Source organism: Bison bison, unplaced genomic scaffold, assembly GCF_000754665.1.
Source record: "Bison bison bison isolate TAMUID 2011002044 unplaced genomic scaffold, Bison_UMD1.0 scf7180017864072, whole genome shotgun sequence".
NCBI lineage: Eukaryota > Metazoa > Chordata > Mammalia > Artiodactyla > Bovidae > Bison > Bison bison.
The window spans coordinates 4,413,098-4,438,221 of NW_011494644.1; the positions used below are offsets into that span (position 1 = coordinate 4,413,098).

The 25,124-nt window shown below is 38.6% G+C and overlaps 1 protein-coding gene across 1 annotated transcript in view; it reads left to right on the plus strand.

Annotated features, from left to right (window-relative positions):
• Positions 1–20,445, plus strand: part of LOC104986729 (ATP-binding cassette sub-family A member 3-like) — a 201,002-nt gene extending 180,557 nt beyond the window's left edge. Inside the window, exons 26-30 of the mRNA XM_010837415.1 lie at positions 8,742–8,929; positions 9,360–9,530; positions 10,115–10,305; positions 19,876–19,949; positions 20,326–20,445. Coding sequence (XP_010835717.1) covers positions 8,742–8,929; positions 9,360–9,530; positions 10,115–10,305; positions 19,876–19,949; positions 20,326–20,445 — 744 coding nt within the window. The remainder of the gene's footprint in view (positions 1–8,741; positions 8,930–9,359; positions 9,531–10,114; positions 10,306–19,875; positions 19,950–20,325) is intronic.
• The last annotated feature ends 4,679 nt before the right edge of the window (positions 20,446–25,124 follow it).

The window sequence follows — 25,124 nt, forward strand, 5'->3', positions numbered from 1 at the left end:
TTTTTTTTTAATTGGGATATAGTCGCTTTACAATGTAGTGTTAGTTTTTGCTGTACAACAAAGTGAATCAGCTATATGCGTACATGTATTCCATCCCTCTTAGACCTCTCTCCAACCCATCCCACCCATCTAGGTCATCACAGAACACTGAGCTGAGCTCCCTGTGCTACAGAGCAGATTCCCGATAGTTATTTATTTAACACATGATAGTGTATATATTTCAATCCTAATTTCCCAGTTCATTCCACTCTCCTCCCCCTACTCTGTGAATGTCTGGTTCTAGATAAATGACAGCATCATCATGGTTATCTGGGTCATTAAGACCTTTTTTGTATAGTCCTTCTGTGTATTCTTGCCACCTCTTCTTAATCTCTTCTGCTTCTGTTAGTTCCTTACTGTTTCTGTCCTTTATCGAGCCCATCTTTGCATGAAATGTTCCCTTAGTATCTCTAATTTTCTTGAAGAGACCACTAGTCTTTCCCATTCTATTGTTTTCCTCTATTTCTTTGCATTGTTCACTTAAGAAGGCTTTCTTGTCTCTCCTTGCTATTCTTTCGCACTCTGCATTCAGATGCACGTATCTTTCCTTTGCTCCTTTGCCTTTTGCTTCTCTTCTTTTCACAGATTTTTCTAAGGCATCCTCAGCCAACCATTGTGTCTTCTTGCATTTCTTTTTCTTAGAGATGGTTTTGGTTAACACCTCCTATACAATATTATAAACCTCCGTCCATAGTTCTTTAGGCACTCTGTTTATCAGATCTAATCCCTTGAATGTTTTTGTCACTTCCACAGTGTAATCATAAGAGATTTGATTTATGTCCTACCTGAATGACCTAGTGGTTTTCCCTACTTTCTTCAACGTAAGCCTGAATTTTGCAATAAAGAGCTCATTGTCTTAGACCATAGTCAGCTTCCGGTCTTGTTATGGCTGACCATAGAAAACTTCTCCATCGTCCGTGGCAAAGAATATAATCAATCTGATTTTTGTATTGGCCATCTGATGTCCATGTGTAGAGTCATCTCTTATGTAGTTGTAAGTGGGTATTTTCTATGATGAGGGTGTTCTCTTGGCAAAACTCTTTAGCCTTTGGTCTGCTTCATTTTGTACTCCAAGGCCAAACTTGCCTGTTACTCCAGGGGTCTCTTGACTTCCTACTTTTGCATTCCAGTCCCCTATGATGAAAAGGACATCTTTTTGCTGTTAGTTCTAGAAGGTCTTGTAGATCTTCATAGAACTGTTCAAGTTCAACTTCTTTGATATTAGTGGTGGGGCATAGACTTGGATTACTGTGGTGTTGAATGGTTTGCCTTGGAAATTAACCAAGATCATTCTGTCCTTTTTTGAGACTGCACCCAAACACTGTGTTTTGGACTCTTTTGTTGACTATGAGGGCTACTCCATTTCTTCTAAGGGATTCTTGCCTACAGTAGTAGATATAATGGTCATCTGAATTAAATTCACCCATTCCCATCCATTTTAGTTCACTGATTTCTAAAATGTCAATGTTCACACTTACCATCTCTGGCTTGACCACATCCAATTTACTTTCATTCATGGACCTAATATTCCAGGCTTCTATGCAATACTGTTCTTTACAGCATTGTATTTACCTTTACTACCAGATGTATCTAAAACTGGGTATCATTTCCTCTTTGGTTCAAAGCCTCTTTATTCTCTTCGGAAATATTTCTCAGTTCTTCCCCAGTAACATATTGGACACCTACTGATCTGCGGGCTCATCTTTCAGTGTCTTATCTTTTTGGCTTTTCACACTGTTCACAGGGTTCTCAAGGCAAGAATGCTGAAGGGATTTGCAAATCCCTTCTCCAGTCGCCCACATTTTGTCAGAACTCTCCACCATGACCTTTCCATCTTGAGTGCCCTTGCACAGTATGGCTCATAGTTTCACTGAGTTACACATTGAGTTATTTCACCTGTTCTGGCTCCAGCATTGCTCAGTCGTGTCTACTCTTTGTGATCCCATGGACTGTAGCCTGCCACACACCTCTGTCCATGGGATTTTACAGGCAAAAATACTGGAGTGGGGTCACATTCCCTTCTCCAGGTGATCTTCCTGACCCAGGGATCAAACCAGAATCACCCAAGTCCCTCGTGTCTCCTGCATTGGCAGGTGGATTCTTTACCACTAGCACTACCTGGGAAGCTCCAGCAGAATGCTGGAGCCCACCAAAAAATATACCCGACATCCAAAGACAAAGAAGAGGCCACAGCAGGTTGGTAGGAGGGGCACAATCATGATAAAAGTCAAATCCCATACCCACTTGGTGGGTGACCCACAAACCAGAGAACATTAATACAAAAGAAGTTCTCCCACTGTTGTGAAGTTTCTGAACCCTACCTCAGGCTTCCCAGCCTGGGGCTTTGACAAAGGGACTGGGAATCCCATGGAATCCAACTATGAAGGTCAGCGGGATTTGATTATAGGACTTCCATTGGACTGGGGGAAATAAGACTCCAGTCTTAAATGAAGAGCACAGATATAATCTTGCATGCACCAAGACCCAGAGGAAAGAAGCAATGACTCCACAAGTGACTCCACTAAAACAAAACTACCTGGTAGTGTTGAAGGGTCTCCTGTGGAGGCATGGGTCAACAGGGGCTCACCACAGGGACAGGCACAATGGTCCAGCAGTCTAGAAAGGTCGCCTTGGCATAAACCCTCTTGGAGGTCACCATTAACCTGACCATAGAGCCCTAGACCCAAGGGCTGGGTCACCTCAGGCCAAAAAACTACCAGGGAGGGAGAACAACCCCACCCATCAGCAGATAATTAAATTAAAGCTTCACTGGCCAAGGCCCTGCTCACCAGAGCAAGACCAGTTTTTACCACTGCCAGTCCCTCCCATCAGGAAGCTTACACAACTCTCTTAGCCTCCTTCATCAGAGGGCAGACAGAAGAAGCAAAAGAGCCATCATCCCAGAGAGGGTAGAACAAAAACCAAATTACAGAAAGTTAATCTGAATGAAAGAGCAGAAAGTTATATCCCAGATGAAGGGACAAGATAAAATCCAAGAAAAATAAATAAATGAAGAGAAGATAGGCAATCTTCGAGAAAAAATTCAGAACAACAGTATTGAAGATGATCCAGATCGCAGGAAAACAATGGAGAAGATGCAAGAAATGTTTACCAAAGACCTACAAGGACTAAAGAATAAACAGAGATGAATAATACACTCAAAGGAATCAATAACTCAATAACTAAGGCAGAAGAATGGACAAATGACCTGGAGGACAGAATGGTGGAAATCAATTCTGCAGACCAGAATTTTTTTTTTAAGTGAAAAGAAGTGAAGACAGTCTAAGAGACTTCTGGAACAACATTAAATGCACCAACATTGGCATTATAGAGGTCCCAGAAGGAAAAGAGAGAGAGAAAGGACCTGAGAAAATATTTTAAGAGACAATAATAGCTGAAAACTTCCCTAACATGGGAAAGGAAATACTCAACTAAGTCTGGGAAGCACAGAGAGTCCCAGGAAAGATAAATCCAAGGAGGACCATACCGAGACACATGGTAATCAAACTGACAAAAATTAGGGACAAAGATAAAATATTGAAAGCAACAAGGGAACAACGACAAATAACATAAAAGGGAACTCCCATCAGATTACAAGCTAATTTCTAGACAGAAACTCTACAAGCCAGAAGGAAATGGCATGATATATTTAAACTGATGAATGGGAAGAACCAACAACCAAGAATACTCTACCCAACAAGACTCTTATTCAGATTTGATGGAGAAATCAACAGCTTTCCAGACAAACAAAAGTTAAGAGAATTCGGCACCACACTGAGAAAGATTGAAGGCAGGGGGAGAGGGGGACGACAGAGGATGAGATGGTTGGATAGCATCGCTAACTCGATGGACAAAAGTTTGAGCAAGCTCTGGGAGTTGGTGATGGACAGGAAAGCCTGCTGCTGTCCATGGGGTCGCAAAGAGTCGGATATGACTGAGGGACTGAACTGAACTGAAACCAGCTTTACAACCAATGCTAAAGGAACTTCTCTAGGCAGGGAACAAAAGAAGGAAAAGATCTACAGAAAATAAATCCAAAACAATTAAGAAAACAGTAATAGGGTCATACGTATGGATAATTACCTTAAATGTAAATGGATTAGATGCACCAACCAAAAGATATAGACGGGCTATGTGCATGAAAACATGTGCATGTATGCATTTCCACTTACCACATCACTGCTTGACACCCCCCCCAAATTGTATGTAATTAGTTTATATTGTTAGGTTAATCATGTTCCCATTGTGGTTTGCAACTGTAATTGTCTTTTATTTTTCATCTGGCTGTTGATTGTGAAAACTGATAAACATTTTTTACTATTGTAATTATGCAACTATTACTCACTTACCATTGTATCATGATTGGTCAATAAAGAAAAATAGAATTTTATATAAACCAAAAACTACAATTGAATAGAAAAACCTATAATCAACCTATAATCTTGAAATCCAAATGCATATCAAAATTATCTTGGAATTTTTTGAAAAATACAAAAATTTTTCTCCAAATCTTCAGATATGTTTCTAATTAGTAGCCATGTTTAAAAACAACTGGACTGTATGATGATCTTTTACTTTTATCTAGTTTGTTTCACTTTTTCTATTTCATATTCTGTTTCATTTAGTGTGTTTTCCAATTTCTTCATCTCTTCTCTCTTTTTTTTAATGTTCTTTCTCAAATCTTTACCAAGTGTAGTATAAAAGCTTTTGTTTACATATATATAAATAGTATGTATAATATACATATATTTTAGAAAACTTACGAATTTTTGACTAAAAAATTCGGACATTTGACTTCACTTGTTTGACTTAGTATAAATAGAATGCTAGATTTCTAGTTTAAAAAATAGATAAGCAACAAGCAACAAACATTTACTCTATAGCACAGGGAAATATAGTCAATATCTTGTAGTAGCCTATAATGGAGAAAATCTGGAAAATAACAAATGTGTATATGTCTGGCTGAATCACCTTGCTGTGTACTTGAAGCACTGTAAGTCAACTATACTTCAATTAAATATGTAAATTAAAGAAAAATAAAGATTGGAGAGAGAAAAAACAACCAGAAAAAATTGTAAAAATTACAAAAACTATGTTGCAACATGGAAATATGATCATGGTAAAAATCTTAAATGGAAAAAAAATTATATCTCCTGGTAAATTAGCAAAATTAGAGAATTTTGCCCCAAACCTAATCTGATATCTTTACCTCTTGTAAAACATAAACAACTTAATTTTAATGGGAATCTTCCCCTTTACAGAAAATATTAAGTCCTATTTATCTCCCTGGACAGAGATAATAAAAGCCTTCTAGAATTTTTTTTTAAGTGTCAGAAGTGGTTTGAAGAGTTTCATACTGAAGATTTCTGATGGTCCATAGTTGGCTAGGACAGTTGAAGTTGATAGAGATCTAATCAAGACAATGGCACCCCACTCCAGTACTCTTGCCTGGGAAATCCCATGGATGGAGGAACCTGGTAGGCTGCATTCCATGGGGTCGCTAAGAGTCGGACACGACTGAGCGACTTCATTTTCACTTTTCACTTTCATGCATTGGAAAAGGAAATGGCAACCTACTCCAGTGTTCTTGCCTGGAGAATGAATCCCAGGGACGGGCGAGCCTGGTGGGCTGCCGTCTATGGGGTCGCACAGAGTCAGACACGACTGACGCGACTTAGCAGCAGTAGCAGCAGCAATGTTGTACCATGAGGGATACAGCCAACATACTCAAAATAAGCAAATTCAGTGTTCAAAATCATTTCCACCAGCTTGGTTATATTAATTGCTTTGATGTTTGGGTTACATGTAAGCTAAGCAAAAAAAAAAAAAAAACTTCTTGACCATATTTCTGCATGTGATTCTGTACCAAAATGTAATGAAGACGTTTTGCTTTTAAAACAAATTGTGACAGATGATGAAAAGTGGATACTGTACAATAATGTGGAACAGAAGAGATCTTAAGCAAGTGAAATAAACCACCACCAACCTCACCAAAGGCTGGTCTTGGTAAAGAAGGTGATGTGTATATGGTGGGATTGGAACGGAGTCCTCTATTATGAGCTCCTTTTGGAAAACCAAGTGATTAATTCCAAAAAAATAGTTTTTTCAATTAGACCAACTGAAGGCAGAACTCCATGAAAGGCATCCAGAATTAGGCAACAGAAAATGCATAACCTTCCATCAGGATAATGCAAGACCACATGTTTCTTTGATAACCAGGCAAAAACTAGTGGTTACAACTTGGCTGGGAAGTTCCGATTCACCCATGGTATTCACCAGACTTTGCACCTTCATATTTTCATTTATTTCAGTTTTTACAAAATTCTCTTAATGAAAAAAATTTCAATTCCCTGGGAGACTGTAAAAGGCACCTGGAAACATTCTTTGCTCAAAAAAATAAAGTTTTGGGAAGATGGAATTATGAAGTTGCTTGAAAAGGTAGTGGAACAAATTGGTGACTACATTGTTCAATAAAGTTCTTGGTAAAAATGAAAAATATGTCTTTTATTTTTACTTAAAAAAAAGAAAGAACTTTCTGGCCAACCCAATATATGAAATGTTTAATTCTCTTCTTTTAGTCTAAGACAGACCATGTCAGTAAAAAATAAATACAAACAAAAAATACATAAGCAACTTAGTCAATAGTCAATATGGTAAACGTGATTGATACATATCAAATTCTATATCTCTCAAAAATAATTCATTTATGAGTATGAATATTTTTATGCCATACATTTGAAAAACAGCATTTCCAAGTATAAAAATATATATTCTCTGATTACAATTGAATAAAAAATAAAAATTGAAAAAAATGAATAAAAAATAATCTTATATATATGCATTTCAATTTTAAAAAGAATAAAAATAAACAGCTTATAAACACCTGTCTCAGAAAAAAATTAATGGAAGGAAAGCATATAAAAGTATAAATGCAGACAAGTATATAAATTAATATATAAAAATATAGAGCCAACTAACCAAGAAATCAAAACAACCAGAACTTTGTAAAAATAAAGAAATGGATGAACTTATTAAAAAAGAGAGGGAACACAAATACATTGAAAATAATTATAAGAAACACAAAGTACTTGATTCAACTCCATGCAAATAAAATTTAAATCTTTACAAAACTAATTTTCTAGTTACATACAAATTATTAAAATTGACCTCAGAAGAAATAGAATAGAAAAAACCAAAACAATCATAATTTCTGAGAAAGATTCAAAGATTTATTCTTCAATGAACTAAAGTAAAATAAGATTCTTTTATGGCTAAAGTAATATTCCATTGTATAGATATACCACACCTTCTTTATCCATTCATGTATCAACAGACAGGTTGTTTCTATGTCTTGGCTAGTGTAAATAATGCTGCATTGAACGTAGGGGTGCAGATATCTTTTTGAGTTAGGGAGGATTTTCATTTCCTTCCTTCATTTTTTCCTACCCAGAAGTGGAAATGCAGAATAATATGATACTTGTATTTTTTAATCTCCATGCTGTTTTCAATAGTGGCTACACCAATCTACATTTCACCAACAGTGCACAAGAGTTCCCTTTTCTCCACATCCTCACCAGCATTTGTTATTTCTTATCTTTTGGATAATAGCCATTTTAATAGGTGTGAGGTGAAAGCTCACTGTGGTTTTAATTTGCATTTCCCTAAATGATTAATGATGTTGAGAACCTTTTCAGGTACCTGTTGGCCTTCTGTACATCTCCTTCAGAAAAATGTCTATTCAGGTCTTATGCCCATTTTTTAAATCAGATTGTTTGTCTTTTTTGATGTTGAGTTGTATGAATTCTTTTATATGTTGCATATTAACCCCTTATCAGGTATATAATTAGCAAATATTTTCTTCCATTTGGTAGGTTGCCCTTTCATTTTATTTATGGTTTCCTTTGTTGTATAGAAAGAAGCTTTTTATTTCAATATAGCTAAACTTATTTATTCTTGTATTTATATATGTTGAGTTGGTCAAAAAGTTTGTTTGGGTTTTCCTGTAAGATGGTATGGAAAAACCTGAATGAACATTTTTGCCAATTCAATATATAAGGATATGTGTTAGTCGCTCAGTCATGTCTGACTCTTTGTGACCCCATGGATAGTAGCCCACCAGGCTTCTTTGTCCATGGAATTCTACAGGCAAGAACACTGGAGTGGGTAGCCATTTCCTTCTCCATAGGATCTTCCTAACCCAGGGATTGAACCTGGATCTCCCACATTGCAGGCAGATTCTTTACCATCTGAGCCACCAGGGAAGCCCATAGAAGATATATATAATGTATATAATAATTTTCATCTGTGGGATAGTTGGCTTAATAGAAGTTACTGGCTACTACTGGAACTGAAATTCTATACATTATTTTAATAGCTTTAATAAAATGGCTCTTTCCTAGTGATATCTGAATATGCAATTTCATCTAACCAAGAGTTATCTTGGGTGCATTGCAGTGCACAATAGATATGTATTGAAAATTCCAGTGAGGGATATTAGTGTTTCATTTTACTACAGTGGGTTCCAGGTGTAAAGTTTCTTTAGACTGAAAAAGAAATAATTCTTATTCAGAGCTCTATGGGTATCACATCTTCTTGCTAGCATGGGCTAGAAACTTCAGGTTTCCTCTCTCATCTGTGTTACTGTATGTTCAATGGAATAGTCGACTTAGGTTTATTGCTTATGAATTACCCTCTTGATTCAGATTAGGTCAAGAATTGGCTATTGTCCTCAATCTGACCCCATGCTGGGCCACATGACAGGTCGGGAAGTGCTGATCATGTACGCCAGGCTGCGGGGTGTTCCTGAGCCAGACATTGGCATGTATGTGGGAACCTTTTTGTATTCAATGCACATGGAAACCCATGCTGACAAGCTGGTCTGCACATACAGGTGAGACATTATGTTGCTTATTTATTAAGCTGCCTACTGCCCATCTGTATTTCTGCTGTTTAGAATGAATGCCTGTAAACTCAACCTGACAACTCTGTCACACAGAAACAAATAGCCGTCAGGGTTCAGATATCAGAAATAAGGCAGATCACATTTGTATGAAGTTAACCTTTTGCAGACATGATCTGTAGCCTTTGCATTTCAAAAAGAACACATTCATTCCTGTATCCCTATGGTTATTTATCTCCTTAAAACAAAAATATTTTACCAATAATGATGTTAAAAAGCATACTCCCCCCAAAAGTCATTTCAATGAAAATGAGTTGGTGTATACACAGCATTGTGGATATATGAGCTAATTCTGTTGAATTAATGATAACCTTATTTCTTCTTTCTCCTCCACTTTCTCTCTTCTTCTTTGACAATAAAGTGGAGGAAACAAAGGTAAATTGAATACCGCTATTGCCCTAATGGGAAAGTCCTCAGTTGTTTTCCTGGATGAACCATCTACTGGCATGGACCCAGTAGCCAGGCGCCATATGTGGGACACAGTTACAGGGATATGTAATAGTGGCAAAGCTATCGTCATATCTTCCCACAGGTATGACCCATTAGGAGACATGGGTGAGAGTTAGAAGTGTATAAGAGAGAGTTAGTTTGAGTCAGGGATATGTCAGTGAACTTGTCTAAGTACGTGAAGTACATAAGAGGGACCGTGAGCAAATGCTGATTCCTGGGTAAAATCTAGAATACTCAGTTAAGTTCTGAAATGTAGTTCCTTATATAATAATTGCACAAAACATACACATTTATTAATGCATTAAAGGCAATAACTGCCTACCAAAAATTTTAGGTTATGACTGGAATTCAACTGTCAAAATATTATTTAACTAATAAAATATTTAACTGATAGCAAATTTTATCTGTGATAGTATTTAATTTTATTTAACTGATAAGACTTGGTAAAAGGTAGGAAGTCAGGGAAGTGTTTCTCTTGTGAATTTAGAAATCAACTGCTTTGAATTTTTAAATCTCCTCTTTCCAAATATTGCCTTAGTAATGATCACTTGCAATATAAAGCCTTCTTCCTATAAGTGTTACGTTATAATCATAGCTCTGTTTTGAAATATAGAGTCTTGCTTCTGAGGGGGAGTCTCTTCATCCATATATCCTTTGTGCCTCTAGCATGGAAGAATGTGAGGCCCTTTGTACCAGGCTGGCTATCATGGTGAAGGGGAAGTTCAAGTGCCTAGGCAGCCCACGTCACCTCAAGAACAAGTTTGGTAACATATATACTCTGACAGCAAAGATTAACATTGGTGATAACGAAGATAAACTAGAGCAGTTCAAGGAATTCATTGAGACAAATTTCCCAGGTAATACAGATAGGGCTTACTTGTGAAAATTGTTTTAAGTCACATATGTTGTTCTGCTGCATGTACTCAATAACTGTTTTCTATGAGTAATTAATGTTTATTGAGCTTTTATATTAGGCTCCTTTAGAAATAATTTTTCTACAAATTTACCCCTGATTATGCTAAGAAGCTTTCTCAAAATAGCAGAGGTTCTCACCAGTCTCTTGTAGGAATTAACCAGTAAGATACATCCATTCAAGTTTATTCATTTAGAGTTAAATTATTGAAGTTAAGGCTCTTTATCCTTGATAATTTTTAAGGTTTCCCTTCTTTTTGAGCATCTTTCCTCTGCCATTCCCTGATTACTGAGTCAGGGAATGTTTATGAAATGCAAATCCCCTTTTCTTCTTTCAAGGAAATGAACTGTATGTTTGACATAAAAATTTATTCAGACTTTGTGTGCTAATTTCAGCAAGTGCCTCTCTGTGCCCATGATAAACAAATTTATAGCCAGCTTCTATTTATTTGTACTCTCACTACTTTATTTGTAGTCTTTAACTTCAATGATCACTCTATCAACAGTGTGGTAGCCAGATGGTTAGGATGCATGTTTAAAAGCAAGGAGTCTATAACAATGATAAAGCAATAAATGGTATTGGCCTGCACCAAGGAAGTGACAGTAAGCATGGAGAGGAAGAAATTATATTTCATATATATATAGAGAGAGAGAGAGAGAAAGAGAGAGAGAGAGAGAGAAGAGAAGGCAATGGCACCCCACTCCAGTGCTCTTGCCTGGAAAATCCCATGGATGGAGGAACCTGGTAAGCTGCAGTCCATGGGGTTGCTAAGAATCAGACACGACCGAGCGACTTCACTTTCACCTTTCACTTTCATGCACTGGAGAAGGAAATGGCAACCCACTCCAGTGTTCTCGCTTGGAGAACCCCAGGGATGGGGGGAGCCTGGTGGGCTGCCGTCTATGGGGTCACACAGAGTTGGACATGATTGAAGCGACTTAGCAGCAGTATATATATATATATAGAGAGAGAGAGAGAGAGAGAAGGAGGCAGGTGGGGCGAGGGGGCGGGGAATGATCAATTAGACAGGAAGAACCATAATGTAGGAAAGATCATTAATTTAGTATTAATTATATTAGAATATCCTAATAAATATGTCCATCAAGCCAGCTGGATATTCATGTAGCCATTCATTGGTATGGAAAGATATGTGGAGCACTCTTTGTATGCAGTGTTGAAGGTAATTAACCACACAGAAGCATATATATATATACTATGAGCCATTCTATTTACTTTGAAGGTGAGAGAGGACACAAAAAACTGAGGCCAAACCTGTCTTAAAGGAGGTGATGAACACAATAGCTTGGATGTGAAACTACATATGGAAAGTTAGTGAATTGGCAATCTTTCCCCATGCTATCCTTGAGCAAATTAGCTATTTCAAATAAAACTTCCCCATTTAAAGATAACAAAATAGAAAGGATGGTCCCTTTATGTATGGGACCTATGCATAAAGATTATCCAGAAAAGGAAAAAACAAAGAACTATAACATGTGAGATGGTGACTGCAGCCATGAAATTAAAAGACACTTACTCCTTGGAAGGAAAGTTATGACCAACCTAGATAGCATATTCAAAAGCAGAGACATTACTTTGCCAACAAAGGTCCGTCTAGTCAAGGCTATGGTTTTTCCTGTGGTCACGTATGGATGTGAGAGTTGGACTGTGAAGAAGGCTGAGCACTGAAGCATTGATGTTTTTGAACTGTGGTGTTGGAGAAGACTCTTGAGAGTCCCTTGGACTGCAAGGGGATCCAACCAGTCCATTCTGAAGGAGATCAGCCCTGGGATTTCTTTGGAAGGAATGATGCTAAAGCTGAAACTCCAGTACTTTGGCCACCTCATGTGAAGAGTTGACTCATTGGAAAAGACTCTGATGCTGGGAGGGATTGGGGGCAGGAGGAGAAGGGGACGACAGAGGATGAGATGGCTGGATGGCATCACTGACTTGATGGACGTGAGTCTGAGTGAACTCTGGGAGTTGGTGATGGACAGGGAGGCCTGGTGTGCTGCGATTCATGGGGTCTCAAAGAGTCAGACACAACTGAGCGACTGAACTGAACTGAACTGAAGAACAGCAAGATCTTCTGATGTGTGAAATACAATTTGCTTCTTCACAACTCTTCCCAGCCCAATTCAATGAAAACTCCACTGCAAGTAGGTGCAACCAAGAACAGAGGGCTTCCTCTTCTATCAGCTTCAAGTTGACCACTATGGTATCTTCCTGGGAGGAGCAAGATGTCAACATTTCTCATTCTGCCCCCATCTACCTGTGACAGAGGCTAATTTTCAGGCAATTACAAGCCAAGAGATCAGGGACTCCCTTTTCTATTTAGCCCTCCTTTATGGGACAGAGACTCTATCTCATCCATGCTGTGCTGAGAATATAGGGGTTCAAATTACCCATGACCTGATCATTTTCAGATCACAGCTTCTGCAGCATGAGAACAACCTGCTGGTACCACCTTCTTCCCAGCTCCTCAAGCAGGGATGTCACTCAGAAGTGGACTACTATGCCACTTCTCAGTTTCAGAGCCATGACTCAGAGATTTTTCCCATGAGAAAACAAACCATAAAACAAAGAGCTCTGAAGCTCTTTCCCAAGACTGACTTTATTTGAAAGAGAATGTGGGGAAATTTAAACTCAAAGGTGCTCTCAAAAGCAATGACAGTGTTAGTGGAAAGCAATTAATAGGAGAATAGAAGCCTTATTAATAAGTATAAACTAAATCAGATCAGCTAGTTTACCAGAGAAAACCAGGTAATTTACCACTAAGAATAGTGCTCCTGGGATCAGAGCAAACTGCAAACATTTAATTCAAAAACTATCCCTGAAAAGAACTTAAATGAAATTGAAACTATCTGTGGGACAATCTATGCCCTAGGATATTGATGAAAACAAGAGAGCTAGCAATTTTTAACAGAAGAATTTAGCACTGGGCTATACTCAGGGCAAGTGACAAAGAGAGCTCTGCTAAAGAAACTGTCATCCTCGTGTGACCGTGCACATGCCTGAAGCAGTGCCCTCTAGGGAGCAACATCAGAGGTTTTATACCACAGAGGGGAGGGCAAATAGACTTCACTAAAATACTGCAGCCAGTCAAAAACTAAATGAAAAATCAAACCACAAGTTTTAAATTACCAGTTGATAGCTCAGTTGGTAAAGAATCCGCCTGCAATGCAGGAGACCCTGGTTCGATTCCTTGGTTGGAAAGTTCTGCTGGAGAAGGGATAGGCTACCCACTCCAGTCTTCTTGGGCTTCCCTTGTGGCTCAGCTGGTAAAGAATCCACCAGCAATGTGGGAGACCTGGGTTCGATCACTGGGTTGGGAAGATTCCCTGGAAAACGGAAAGGCTACCCACTCCGGTAGTCTGGCCTGGAGAATGCCATGGACTGTATAGTCCATTGGGTCACAAAGAGTCGGACATGACTGAGTGACTTTCACTTCACTTCACAACATACTAATTATATGCCCAGTTTTCCAGGGACTATTGTATAGCACATGAAACTCTGCTCAATGTTATGTGGCAGCCTGGATGGGAGGGTAGTTTGGGGACGGGGCGGGGGTAGGGGAATGGATACATATATATGTACAGCTGAGTCCCTTCAGTGTTCACTTGAAACTATCACAACACTGTTATTTGGCTGCTGCTGCTGCTAAGTCGCTTCAGTCATGTCCGACTCTGTGCGACCCCATAGACGGCAGCCCACCAGGCCCCGCCGTCCCTGGGATTCTCCAGGCAAGAACACTGGAGTGGGTTGCCATTTCCTCCTCCAATGCATGAAAGTGAAAAGTGTAAGTGAAGTCACTCAGTCGTGTCCGACTCTTAGCAACCCCATGGACTGCAGCCTACCAGGCTCCTCCGTCCATGGGATTCTCCAGGCAAGAACACTGGAGTGGGTTGCCATTTCTCCTCCAATGCATGAAAGTGAAAAGTGAAAGTGAAGTCACTCAGTCGTGTCCGACTCTTAGCAACCCCATGAACTGCAGCCTACCAGGCTCCTCCGTCCATGGGATTTTCCAGGCAAGAGTACTGGAGTGGGTCCACAAAAAATAAAGTTTTTTAAACGTCCAGTTTCAACAAAAACTTATGAGACATGCACAAAACAAAATGTGACCCATACCAGGAAAAGGAGATGGCAGGAAGCTAGCAATGGAATCTGAAAGCAACCAGATTTCAGTCTTAGGAAAGACTACAAAGATACAGTAAATATATTCAATAGGTGAAGTTAATGCTTCAGGAAATAAAGGAAGGTATACTGAAAAATCTCAACAAATAAAAGATATCACCAAAGAGTTAAAAATTATTTTTAATGAACCAAAAGCATATTCTGTTATGGAAACATACAATAACTAAAATGAAAATTTTTTCAGTAGAGATCAACAATAGATTTGAACTAGCAGAATTAGCAAAATTGAAGATAGATCAATAGAGATAATGTGATCCAAAGAACAAAAGAAAAAAGTAAGAAGAAAATTAACAGAGCCTCAAAAACCTGTAGGGAACCATTAAGTACATCTATATATGCAAAATGGGAGCACCAAAAGAAAAGGAAGGGGCAAAAGATATCCAAAAACTAGCCCCTGAAGACTTCTCAAATTTAATGAAAAACATTAATGTCTAGATCTGAGATGGTCAATAAATATAAGTATAAAGAGATAAATACCCAGAGAACTACACACAGAAACATCAGGGTAAAAAATGCTAGAAGCCAAAGGAAAGAATCTTGAAACCAATAAAATAACTTTGCATGAAATAAAAGAGAAAATCAAAAATTAGCAAAAAGTGACATCAGGGAAGATAACAGAGTAGAAAGCTCCAGGAATATATCTCTTCACCTAGACAATAATTAGTCTGGCAGAAATTGTCTGATGTAATTATTCTGGAACTCTAATGTCTATTTGAAAATTTGCAGGTTCTGGGGGAAGTATGACCCTAGAAATTAATTGTGATTAATTTCAATCACTTTATTACAGTGCAGTAGGGCTACCCATCTTCTAATTTCCAGCCCCATGCAAGTGTTCCTATAGTAGCTTGAAGAATAATAGTAGGCAATAAGGACCTTGCCCTCCAAATATCAAGGCTCTGTATTCTGATTACAGATTAATCCTTTGAATCAAGGACCTAAAGACACAAAGGCGGGTCACCATTAATGCAACCACCATCAGCTAAAAGAGCGTGCAGGGAATTTAAAAAGAATGTACTTTTTTTCATTTTTCCCTTTCCTGCCTTTCAGAAGTGAGACATGTAGGGATTTATGATATTCAAAACTCACAATATATGCAAAAAAATTTTAGAACATCACTGCCTATGCCAGAGAAAGATGAAGGCACAAAAAGAATACATCTGAGGAGATCTCACACTTAAACCTCAAGCTTATCTCCAGCACAGAGACACCCTCCAACAATGTTAAGCTTTTTTAAACAGCAAACACTGGAGAAAAGGGAGAATCTGATTCCCAGAGTTACCGTATTTTAAGATTCAAGTGTTCACTTTCACATGGAAAAATCACAAAACAAAGTAATAGGAAAGTTTGGCCCACTCAAAAGAAAAAATAATCAAACCATCTCTGAAGAAGAACAGATGGAAGGCTTACTAGACAAGGACTCAAGTGTCTTGAAAATGCTCAAAGAGCTAAAGGAAGACATTGACAAATTTAAGAAAACAGTGTATGAAAGAAATTGGAAACTCAATAAAAAAGATAGAAAGTATTAAAAGAAGCCAAAAGAAATTCTAAGATGAAAAGTACAATTACTGAAAAGAAAAATACACTACATGGATTCAAAGGCATATTTGAACATAGAGAAAAATCAGCAAGCTTGAAGATAGCACAGTTGAAATTGTAAAGTCTGAGGAACAGAAAGAAAAAGGGTTTAAGAAAATTGAACAAAGCCTAACAGACCTGTTGAACAATATCAAGATCAACATATGCAGTTTGGGAGTCCCAGAGGAAAAGAGAGAGAAGGAAAAGGGGAAAAAGAACATTTGAAGATACAATGGCTGAAAACTCATATTTGATGTAAGCTTTGAATCTACAAATCTAAAATCATTGTTTCAAATAGGATTAACTCAGAGAGATCCGCACCAAGATACATTACCATCAGATTGTCAACAGCCAAAAAGAGAGTTTTGTTTATACATCCATCAAAATGACTTAATAATCTTTGCCCTTTTTTCTACTAGTGTAGGGAATTACATTGGTCAAGTTTTTAATGTAGGCCAACATTGTATTCCTGGAATAACTCTCACTTGGTTGTAATGTATTCCCTTTTTTCTGTAATGTTAGATTCAATTTACTAGTATTTGCTAAGTGTATTTTCTGCTATGCTTAGAAGATATGCTGGTCTATAATTTTCTTTTCTTGTAATTTGTGGTGTCTAATTTTAGCATTAAGGTTATACTGTCTCATAAAATGAACTGTGAAGGATACTCTCTCTTTTTCTACTTCTAAGGTACATAGTAGAAATGAGTTCATATGTTCACTATGTTCACTAAAAAATATGTAAAAGACTGTTTATTAATGCACTACACATAATGGCTAAAACTTCCATCCATCAATGGGATGGATAAATAAATTATGGCATATTCATAATATGATGGAATATGATCCAGTGGAATCATATTCTACTGAAGTGGAATACTGTACGTATACATTGGAATAGTATTCATCAGTGAGAATGCACAAACTGCAACTACACAGCATCCAATCCAAACACAATACGGAAAGAGAAGTAAAGCCACACATAAAAGACGCAATGAACTTTGTGAAAATTCATTGAGCAGTATAATTATGATTTACTTTTTTCATCAGAGGAAAATTGCTTTACAATGTTGCGTTGGTTTCTGCTGTACAACTATGCAAATCAGTCCTTACTATATATGTATATCACCTCCCTCTTGAGCCTCCCTCCACCCCCCATCTCACACTTCTAGGTCATAACAGAGGGCCAGGCTGGGCTCCCTGTGTTATACAGCAACTTCTCACCAGATAGCTCTTTTAGGCGTGGTACTATACATACGTCAATACTACTTTCTCCATTCATCCCACTCTTTCCTTCCCACCACGGTGTCCACAATCTGTTCTCTATATCTCCATCTCCATTCTTTCTCTGCAAATAGGTTCATTGATACCATTTTTCTAGATTCCACATGTATGCATTAATATACAGTGTTTATTTTTCTCTTTGTGACTTACTTCACTCTATATAACAGGCTCTAGGTTCATCCACCTCTCTAGAACTGATTCAAATTCATTCCCTTTATAGCTGAGTAATATTCCATTGTGTGTATGTGTATATATATATATATATATATATATACATACCACATCTTCTTTATCTATTTATCTGTTGATGGACATCTAGGATGTTTCCATGTCCTAGCTATTGTAAATAGTGCTGCTATGAACATTAGGTTACATGTGTCTTTTCAATTATGGTTTTATTTGTTTGCTGTATGTGTGACACTTCAGAATTTTCTTTAGAAATAAACAAAGCAGATTTGAAAAAAAGGCAAACAAAATGCTCAGATACAAAAATTATAATTACTGAAATTAAAACCAAATGATCAGTTTTGAATTTTCCCAAATTTCTTAACAAAATGGAAGAAATAGAATGATATAAGCAAAAATTCATGAAAACATTTTTAACAAAAACTAGGTGGCAGAGTATTTCCCCAAGAACCCAGAATACAAACAGGCCAAAATCTCTGACAGCAATAACATGTGCAATCAGCAGTTATGCTGTACATAGCCAGAGAAAGAGTTAATTTTGTTATTCCTAACAGCTAGGGAAAACAGAAATTTATAAGTTTCAGAGAGAGAAGTTTTCAATATTGAAAAAACAACCAAAACAAGCAGGAAACATATAAAAAGGTGTTCAGAATGATTAGGCATCTGGTAAATGCAAATTTAAATTGGCACACATATCAAAATGGCTAAAATTTTTTAATTAACCATACCAAGAGTTGGTACAGAGAAGAAAAAAGGAGAGTCTCATACATGGCTGGGGGGAACATAAGATACTTGAAAAACTTTGTCAATGTCCACTAATGTTAATGATACTCTAACCTCTGTCCCTCAGGAAAATGATTTCATATAAGTACCAGGAGGCAGGTAGAGAATGTTCAAAATAAAGTTGAATGTAATAGCCCCAAAGCAGAAGCTGTGTTAGTTACCTCTCAACTTAGCGACTAAACAGCAATAGCAGCAGCTGCAAATTACCAAAACTTAACTTAGTGATCTAAGATTTTAGTGACCTAAAACAACAATAAACACTTATCACATTTATATGGGTTAGAAATTGAGAAGAGGCTTAGGTGGGTTATTCTGGCTTCAATATTTTGGCCTCCTGCTGTGAAGAGCTGACTCATTAGAGAAGCCCCTGATGCTGGGAAAGATTGAAGGCAGGAGGAAAAGTGGACAACAGAGGATGAGATGTTTGGGTGGCATCACTGACTCAATGGACATGAGTTTGAGCAAGCTCCAGGAAATGGTGAAGGACAGGGAAGTCTGGCATACTGCAGTCCATGGGGTCACAGAGAGTGACTGAACAACAACAAAGTCGCTCAGTCGTGTCCGACTCTTTGCGACCCCGTGGACTGTGGCCCGCCAGTCTCCTCTGCCCATGGGATTCTCCAGGCAAGAACACTGGAGTGGGTTGCCATTTCCTTCTCCATGGACATGTTTGTTAACTTTATTATAATTCACTAAACTGTACATTTATTTCCATATACTTTTATATGCTTGGTATAGTTTACAGTTTTTAAAGTTTAAAAAATTTTTCCTTATTCATGGAGGTTATGCAGAGATTTATTAAAAAAGAAAATCCCTTATTATAATTGACATAGAGATTATTTATTTAAAATATCTTAATCCCAACTTATTCCATTTGCAGTAGTCTTCAACTGTGTAACAATAAATACAAATACATCCTATTTTAGGAGTAGCTATAGTATTACTACCTCAATTTCATTTCTGCAGTGAATGCCTTCACATTTGTTTTATATAGACATGAATTTCCTCTTTCCTTTAGGATGAAGATTGCCTACTCATAAGAGTACTATACAGATCCTACACTACACACACACACACACACACCACACACAAATACCACACATACACACAGATACACACAACAGGAAAAAGAAACCATACCCAATTTTTATGAACATAGTTTCAGGACAACGTTTAGAAACTGAGTCCTATAGAACATTAGAGTTCATGTAATTCTGCTTTGGCAAAGAGCATGTGAGTTATTTTTTCCATGTCTAAAAGTGATTATCCTACCCTCTGCAATTTTTACAAACTGTGAGCAATAAGACCATATTTCATATGGAACTAAATCTATTGAAATACTTAACAGTCATATGTAGTAAAAATGGAATTATGTCATCTTTGTTTTAACTGCATATATTATTTCTCTATTGGTGGGATAACTGGAAAGGGAATTATTGGGGAGTTTTGTAAACAGGGTCCTCTCTATTACTCACCTGTCAAATCTTTCCTTTCTTAGGTAACATCATAAATCAGGATCATCACGGAATTATTGGCTACTACATTCCCAGCAAGGGAATTTGTTGGGGAAAGGTGATTGTTGAAATCATACATTTCTAACATTATGTGTTAATGGAGACTAATGGGAAGCACAGAGATTCAAGCATATGGAATGGGAGCAGAATATTTGCAGAGGAGAACTTTTAAGTTACTTTCCACAGGCCCCTGTAGTTTGATTGATACTTCTGACCCTACCTCTAATATTCCATACCTATTAAGAGAATAGAAATAAAGAACTGTCTCCTCGTCTCTATTTTTCATGTTTTCCTTCTTCTAACTTCCCCCTTCCGTATCTTTTTGTTCCTAAGCATAAACCTGGCAGGAATTGGGAAGTGATTGGGTGGGGAAAAGGTTTGTCTGAGGATACAGCAATGGTAACACCATGATTTTCTTTTTTTTTCTGTTAAAGGTGTTTCATATTATGGAGGAAGCTAAAACACTATTCAATCTAGTAGACTACTTCATCAGCCAGATAACACTGGAACAAATCTTTCTGACTTTTGCTAATATTGATAAGGCCAAGAAATAAAGCTGCTATGAGATTCATTTCTGATGTCGAAAGCTCAGCTTCTCTGTACACCAGTGCCAAACTGAATCTTGGAGACAGACTTTTGGGTGAAGTAGAAAAGGATAGTTTCATTGCCTTGCCAGGTAAAGGGGGCCACAGCAAGCTAATGCCCTCAAATGTCCCAACTTGAAGAAGATAATAAGTTTTATAGTAATCGATCTGTACATGAACAGTGTTCTGTGGATTAGTGGTAAGGTAAGTAGGAGTCAGCATCATCAACCTTCAGCTCCAACTGGTCTGAGGTTCTACATGCTTGTGAGCAGCATACTGTCATTAACTGTTAACTTTTCCCACCTGGAGGAGGCAAAGATATCGTTGTGTATATCCACTTATGGGGAAACAGGACCCTGCCCCAAGGCTACCCTTGACTGTTTCTCCCTGGTCTCATAAGCCCCCTCCCTTCTCCAATTAACAACTGCTTGAATCTGCCCACTGGAACTCAGGGAAGGTCACGGAGGCTGAATGAAGGCTGTTTCCTGTCAAAGGAACACAAAATCTTTGTTCTCAGGAGACCCACAGGGCCTTGCTCAGCATCATTCCCAACCAGTGACTACTATGCCTTTCTGGCTGCTGCCTACAACTAGATACAGAGAAGCATCTCTCTCCCTCTCTCTGTCTTTCTCAACCTCACTCTCCCTCCCCTCCCCTCTCTCCTCTCCTCTTTTCTTTCCTTCTCCCCTCTCCTTCTCCTCCTTCTCTCTCTTCTCCTTCTCAGTCCCCTCTTCTTCTCTCTCCCTGTGTGTCTGTCTGTCTCTGTGTGTGTCTATCACTCTGTGTGTGTGTGTACACAAACTGAAACCCCAAAGAAGATTGCAACCTTTGATGATTAGAGTAATTGACCTATTGTCAAGAACTGAACTACGAAGGGTCTGAGATTTTACCCTACCTGTAAATTGTCAAGTTAGCTTACCACAGTTCCATGAATACTGGCAGAAGACACTGGAATCCTACGTCAAGAACATAAGACTTGAGACTTCCCTGGTGGTACAGTGGATAAGAATATATCTGCCAATGCAGGAGACACAGGTTCGATCCCTGGTCCGGGAAGATTCCACATGCCGCAGAGCAACTAAGCCTGTGGACCACAGCGATTGATCCTGCACTCTAGAGCCTGCAAACCACTACTACTGAGCCTACATCTGCAATGACTGAAGCCTGTGTGCCTAGAGCCTCTACTCCACAACAAGAGAAGTCCCCACAATGAGAAGCCCTCACACTGCAACCAGGAGCAATCCCCACTCACAGCTAGAGAAAGCCCACACATAGCAACAAAGACCCTATGCAGTCAAAAAAAAAAAAAAGACACTAGATTTTGTTATTCACAGCAGTAACAGTAGGCAGAGATCATAATTTGTGTCAGTTCCCCAATCCTACCTGTTTATTCAGAGGGTTGTGTTACAGAAGAGGAACCCTGAGCTTCTGGAACTCAAATCTTCATAATAGGCAGTCAGTAAACCCACCAACATGTGCTCTGGAAGTAAACATTTTATTACACTGAACATTAAGTAAACCTTTCCACTGGTCCAGAGGGAGATGTTGTCTCTTGTCAAAAGCCACCTGCTCTATAATCATCCTTGCAAAATCCTTGCATAACCAAAAGGCAGTTAATATATTTTCTTGAAAATCATACGCAAAAGACCCATGAAAAATTGTCTCCCAATAATATCTCCCATCTTGACTTCTAGCATATTTCCCCTTGAGTATACTACCTCATCAGCTTCTCTGGTTAATCTTAGATTTGAACCAAATTTATTTGGTTCAAATTTATTTAATTTGCCTCATACAATTATTAAGACTACTATCAGTAGAACTTTAAGCAACATGATGAGGCTAACCTACAGTATTTTACCTTAACCATGTCTCCCAGGTCTCAGACCCAACTAGCTAAACAAATCCTATAAACCAATTTAGTTAACCTTAGAAAATCAAGTGGCTTTCTCACATTTCTGTATTCACCATTTCACTTGTACTGAGGCACTGATTCATGAATAGCACAATGTAATAGTAATTACACTGACTCCATGCTGGCCTGCAAAAAGAAAATCTAGGGAAGTTCTACCACTCTAAACCACCTTGGTCGTGAGATTCTGATTTAACTGCCTTCCTAAATGCCTGCTCTCTTATGACCATCTCAAAGGAGCAAGGCAATGTTTTTTTGAAGGGAAACAAGTTGATAGCTCGATTCATACCCAGTTATGTGGGTACAACTGGTACCCCTGGAAAGTTTTTCAATTGTTCATGCCTCTCAGTGGGACCCATCTCAGTCAGACATCACACAGGTTCACAGTGCCTCAAACATATCCTTCTGGCCAGTTTATAAACATTAAGATCCTCAGTTTGGTATAAATAATTGAATCTAGCCTTTGCCTTTTGAGAGACTATTTGAGGAATATGAATGCAACCCTTTCACTTGTCTATACCAACAACAGAGGCATTTAGCTGCCCCCATTGAAAGACAGAACAATAGCTACAAAAGAAGGGATGAGTAAGACGTGGGTGTTGACAACTGTACTACATGGGAAGTGGAGCCATCCACTGGTATTTCCAGTATGCTTATCATTAATGTTAAAGAGTTACTGTTGTTCAGTTGTTCAGTCATGTCCAACTCTTTGCGACCCCATGGACTGCAGCATGCCTGGCTTCCCTGTCCTTCACTATCTCCTGGAGTTTGCTCAAACTCATGTCCACTGAGTAAATGATGCCACCAAACCATCTCATCCTCTATTATCTTCTTCTCATGCCATCAATCTTTCCCAGCATCAAGGTCTTTTCCAATGAGTTATTTGTATCAGGTGGCCAAAGAATTGGAACTTCACCTTCAGCATCAGCCCTTCCAATGAATATTCAGGGTTGATTACCTGAATATTGACTGCTTTAATCTCCTTGCTGCCCTAGGGACTCTCAAGAGTCTTCTCTAGCACCACAATTCAAAAGCATCAGTTCTTCAGTGCTCTAGCCTTCTTCACGGTCCAGCTCTCACATCCATGCTGCTGCTGCTGCTAACTCGCTTCAGTCGTGTCCGACTCTGTGCGACCCCATAGACGGCAGCCCACAAGGCTCCCCCATCCCTGGGATTCTCCAGGCAAGAACACTGGAGTGGGTTGCCATTTCCTTCTCCAATGCATGAAAGTGAAAAGTGAAAGTGAAGTCGCTGAGTCTTGTCTGACTCTTAATGACCCCATGGACTGCGGCCCACCAGGCTCCTCCATCCATGAGGCTTTCCAGGCAAGAGTGCTGGAGTGGGGATGACTACCAAAAAAGCCATAACTTTAACTATATGGACCTTTGTTGGCAAAGTGATGTCTCTGCTTTTTACTATTCTGTCCAAGTTTGTCATAGCTTTCTTCCAAGGAGCAAGCGTCTTTTAATCTCATAGTTGCAGTCACCATCTGCAGTCATTCTGGAGCCCAAGAAAATAAAGTATGTCACTGTTTCCATTGTTTCCCCATCTATTTGCCATGAAGTGATGGGACTGGATGCCATGATCTTGGTTTTTTGAATGCTGAGTTTTAAGCCAGCTTTTCACTCTCCTCTTTCACCCTCATCAAGAGGCTCTTTAGTTCCTCTTTACTTTGTGCCATAAGGGTGATGTTAGCTACATATCTAAGGTTATTGATATTTCTCCCAGCAATCTTGATTCCAGCTTGTGCTTCCTGGAAAAAAATCCACCTGGCATTTCATATGATGTACTCTGCATATAAGTTAAATAGGCAGGGTGACAATATACAGCCTTCACATACTCCTTTCCCAATTTGGAACCAGTCTGTTGTTCCATGTCTGGTTCTAACTGTTGCTTCTTGACCTGCATACAGGTTTTGCAGGAGGCAGGTAAGGTGGTTTGATAGTCCCATCTCTTTAAGAATTTTCCACAGTTTATTGTGATCCACACACTCAAAGGCTTTAGTGTAGTCAGTGAAGCAGATGTTTTTTCTGGAATTCTCTTGCTTTCTCTATGATCCAACAACTGTTGGCAATTTCATCTCTGGTTCCTCTGCCTTTTCTAAATCCAGCTTATACATCTGGAAGTTCTCAGTTCACAGACTGCTGAAGCCTAGCTTGAAGGATTTTGAGAATTACTTTGCTAGCATGTGAAATGAGCACATTTGTGCAGTAGTTTGAACTTTCCTTGGCATTGCCCTTCTTTAGGATTTGAATGAAAACTTATCTTGTCCAGTCCTGTAGTCACTGCTGAGTTTTCCAAATTTGCTGGCATATTGAGTGCAGCACTTTAATAGCATCATTGTTTAGGGCTCAAAATAACTCAGCTGGAGTTCCATCACCTCCACTAGCTTTGTTCATGGTAGTACTTACTAAGGCCCACCTGACTTCACACTCCAGGATGTCTGGCTCTTGGTTAGTGACACCATCATGGTTATCTGGGTCATTAAGACTTCTTTGTACAGTTCTTCTGTGTATTCCTATGGTTTTTCCAGTAGTCATGTATGGATGAAAGAGTTTGACTATAAAGAAAGCTGAGAGCCGAAGAATTGATGCTTCTGAACTGTGGTGTTGGAGAAGACTTTTGAGAGTCCCTTGGACTGCAAGGAGATCAAACTAGTCCATCCTAAAGGAAATCAGTCCTGAATATTCATTGGAAGGACTGATGCTGAAACTGAAGCTCCAATACTTTGGCCACCTGA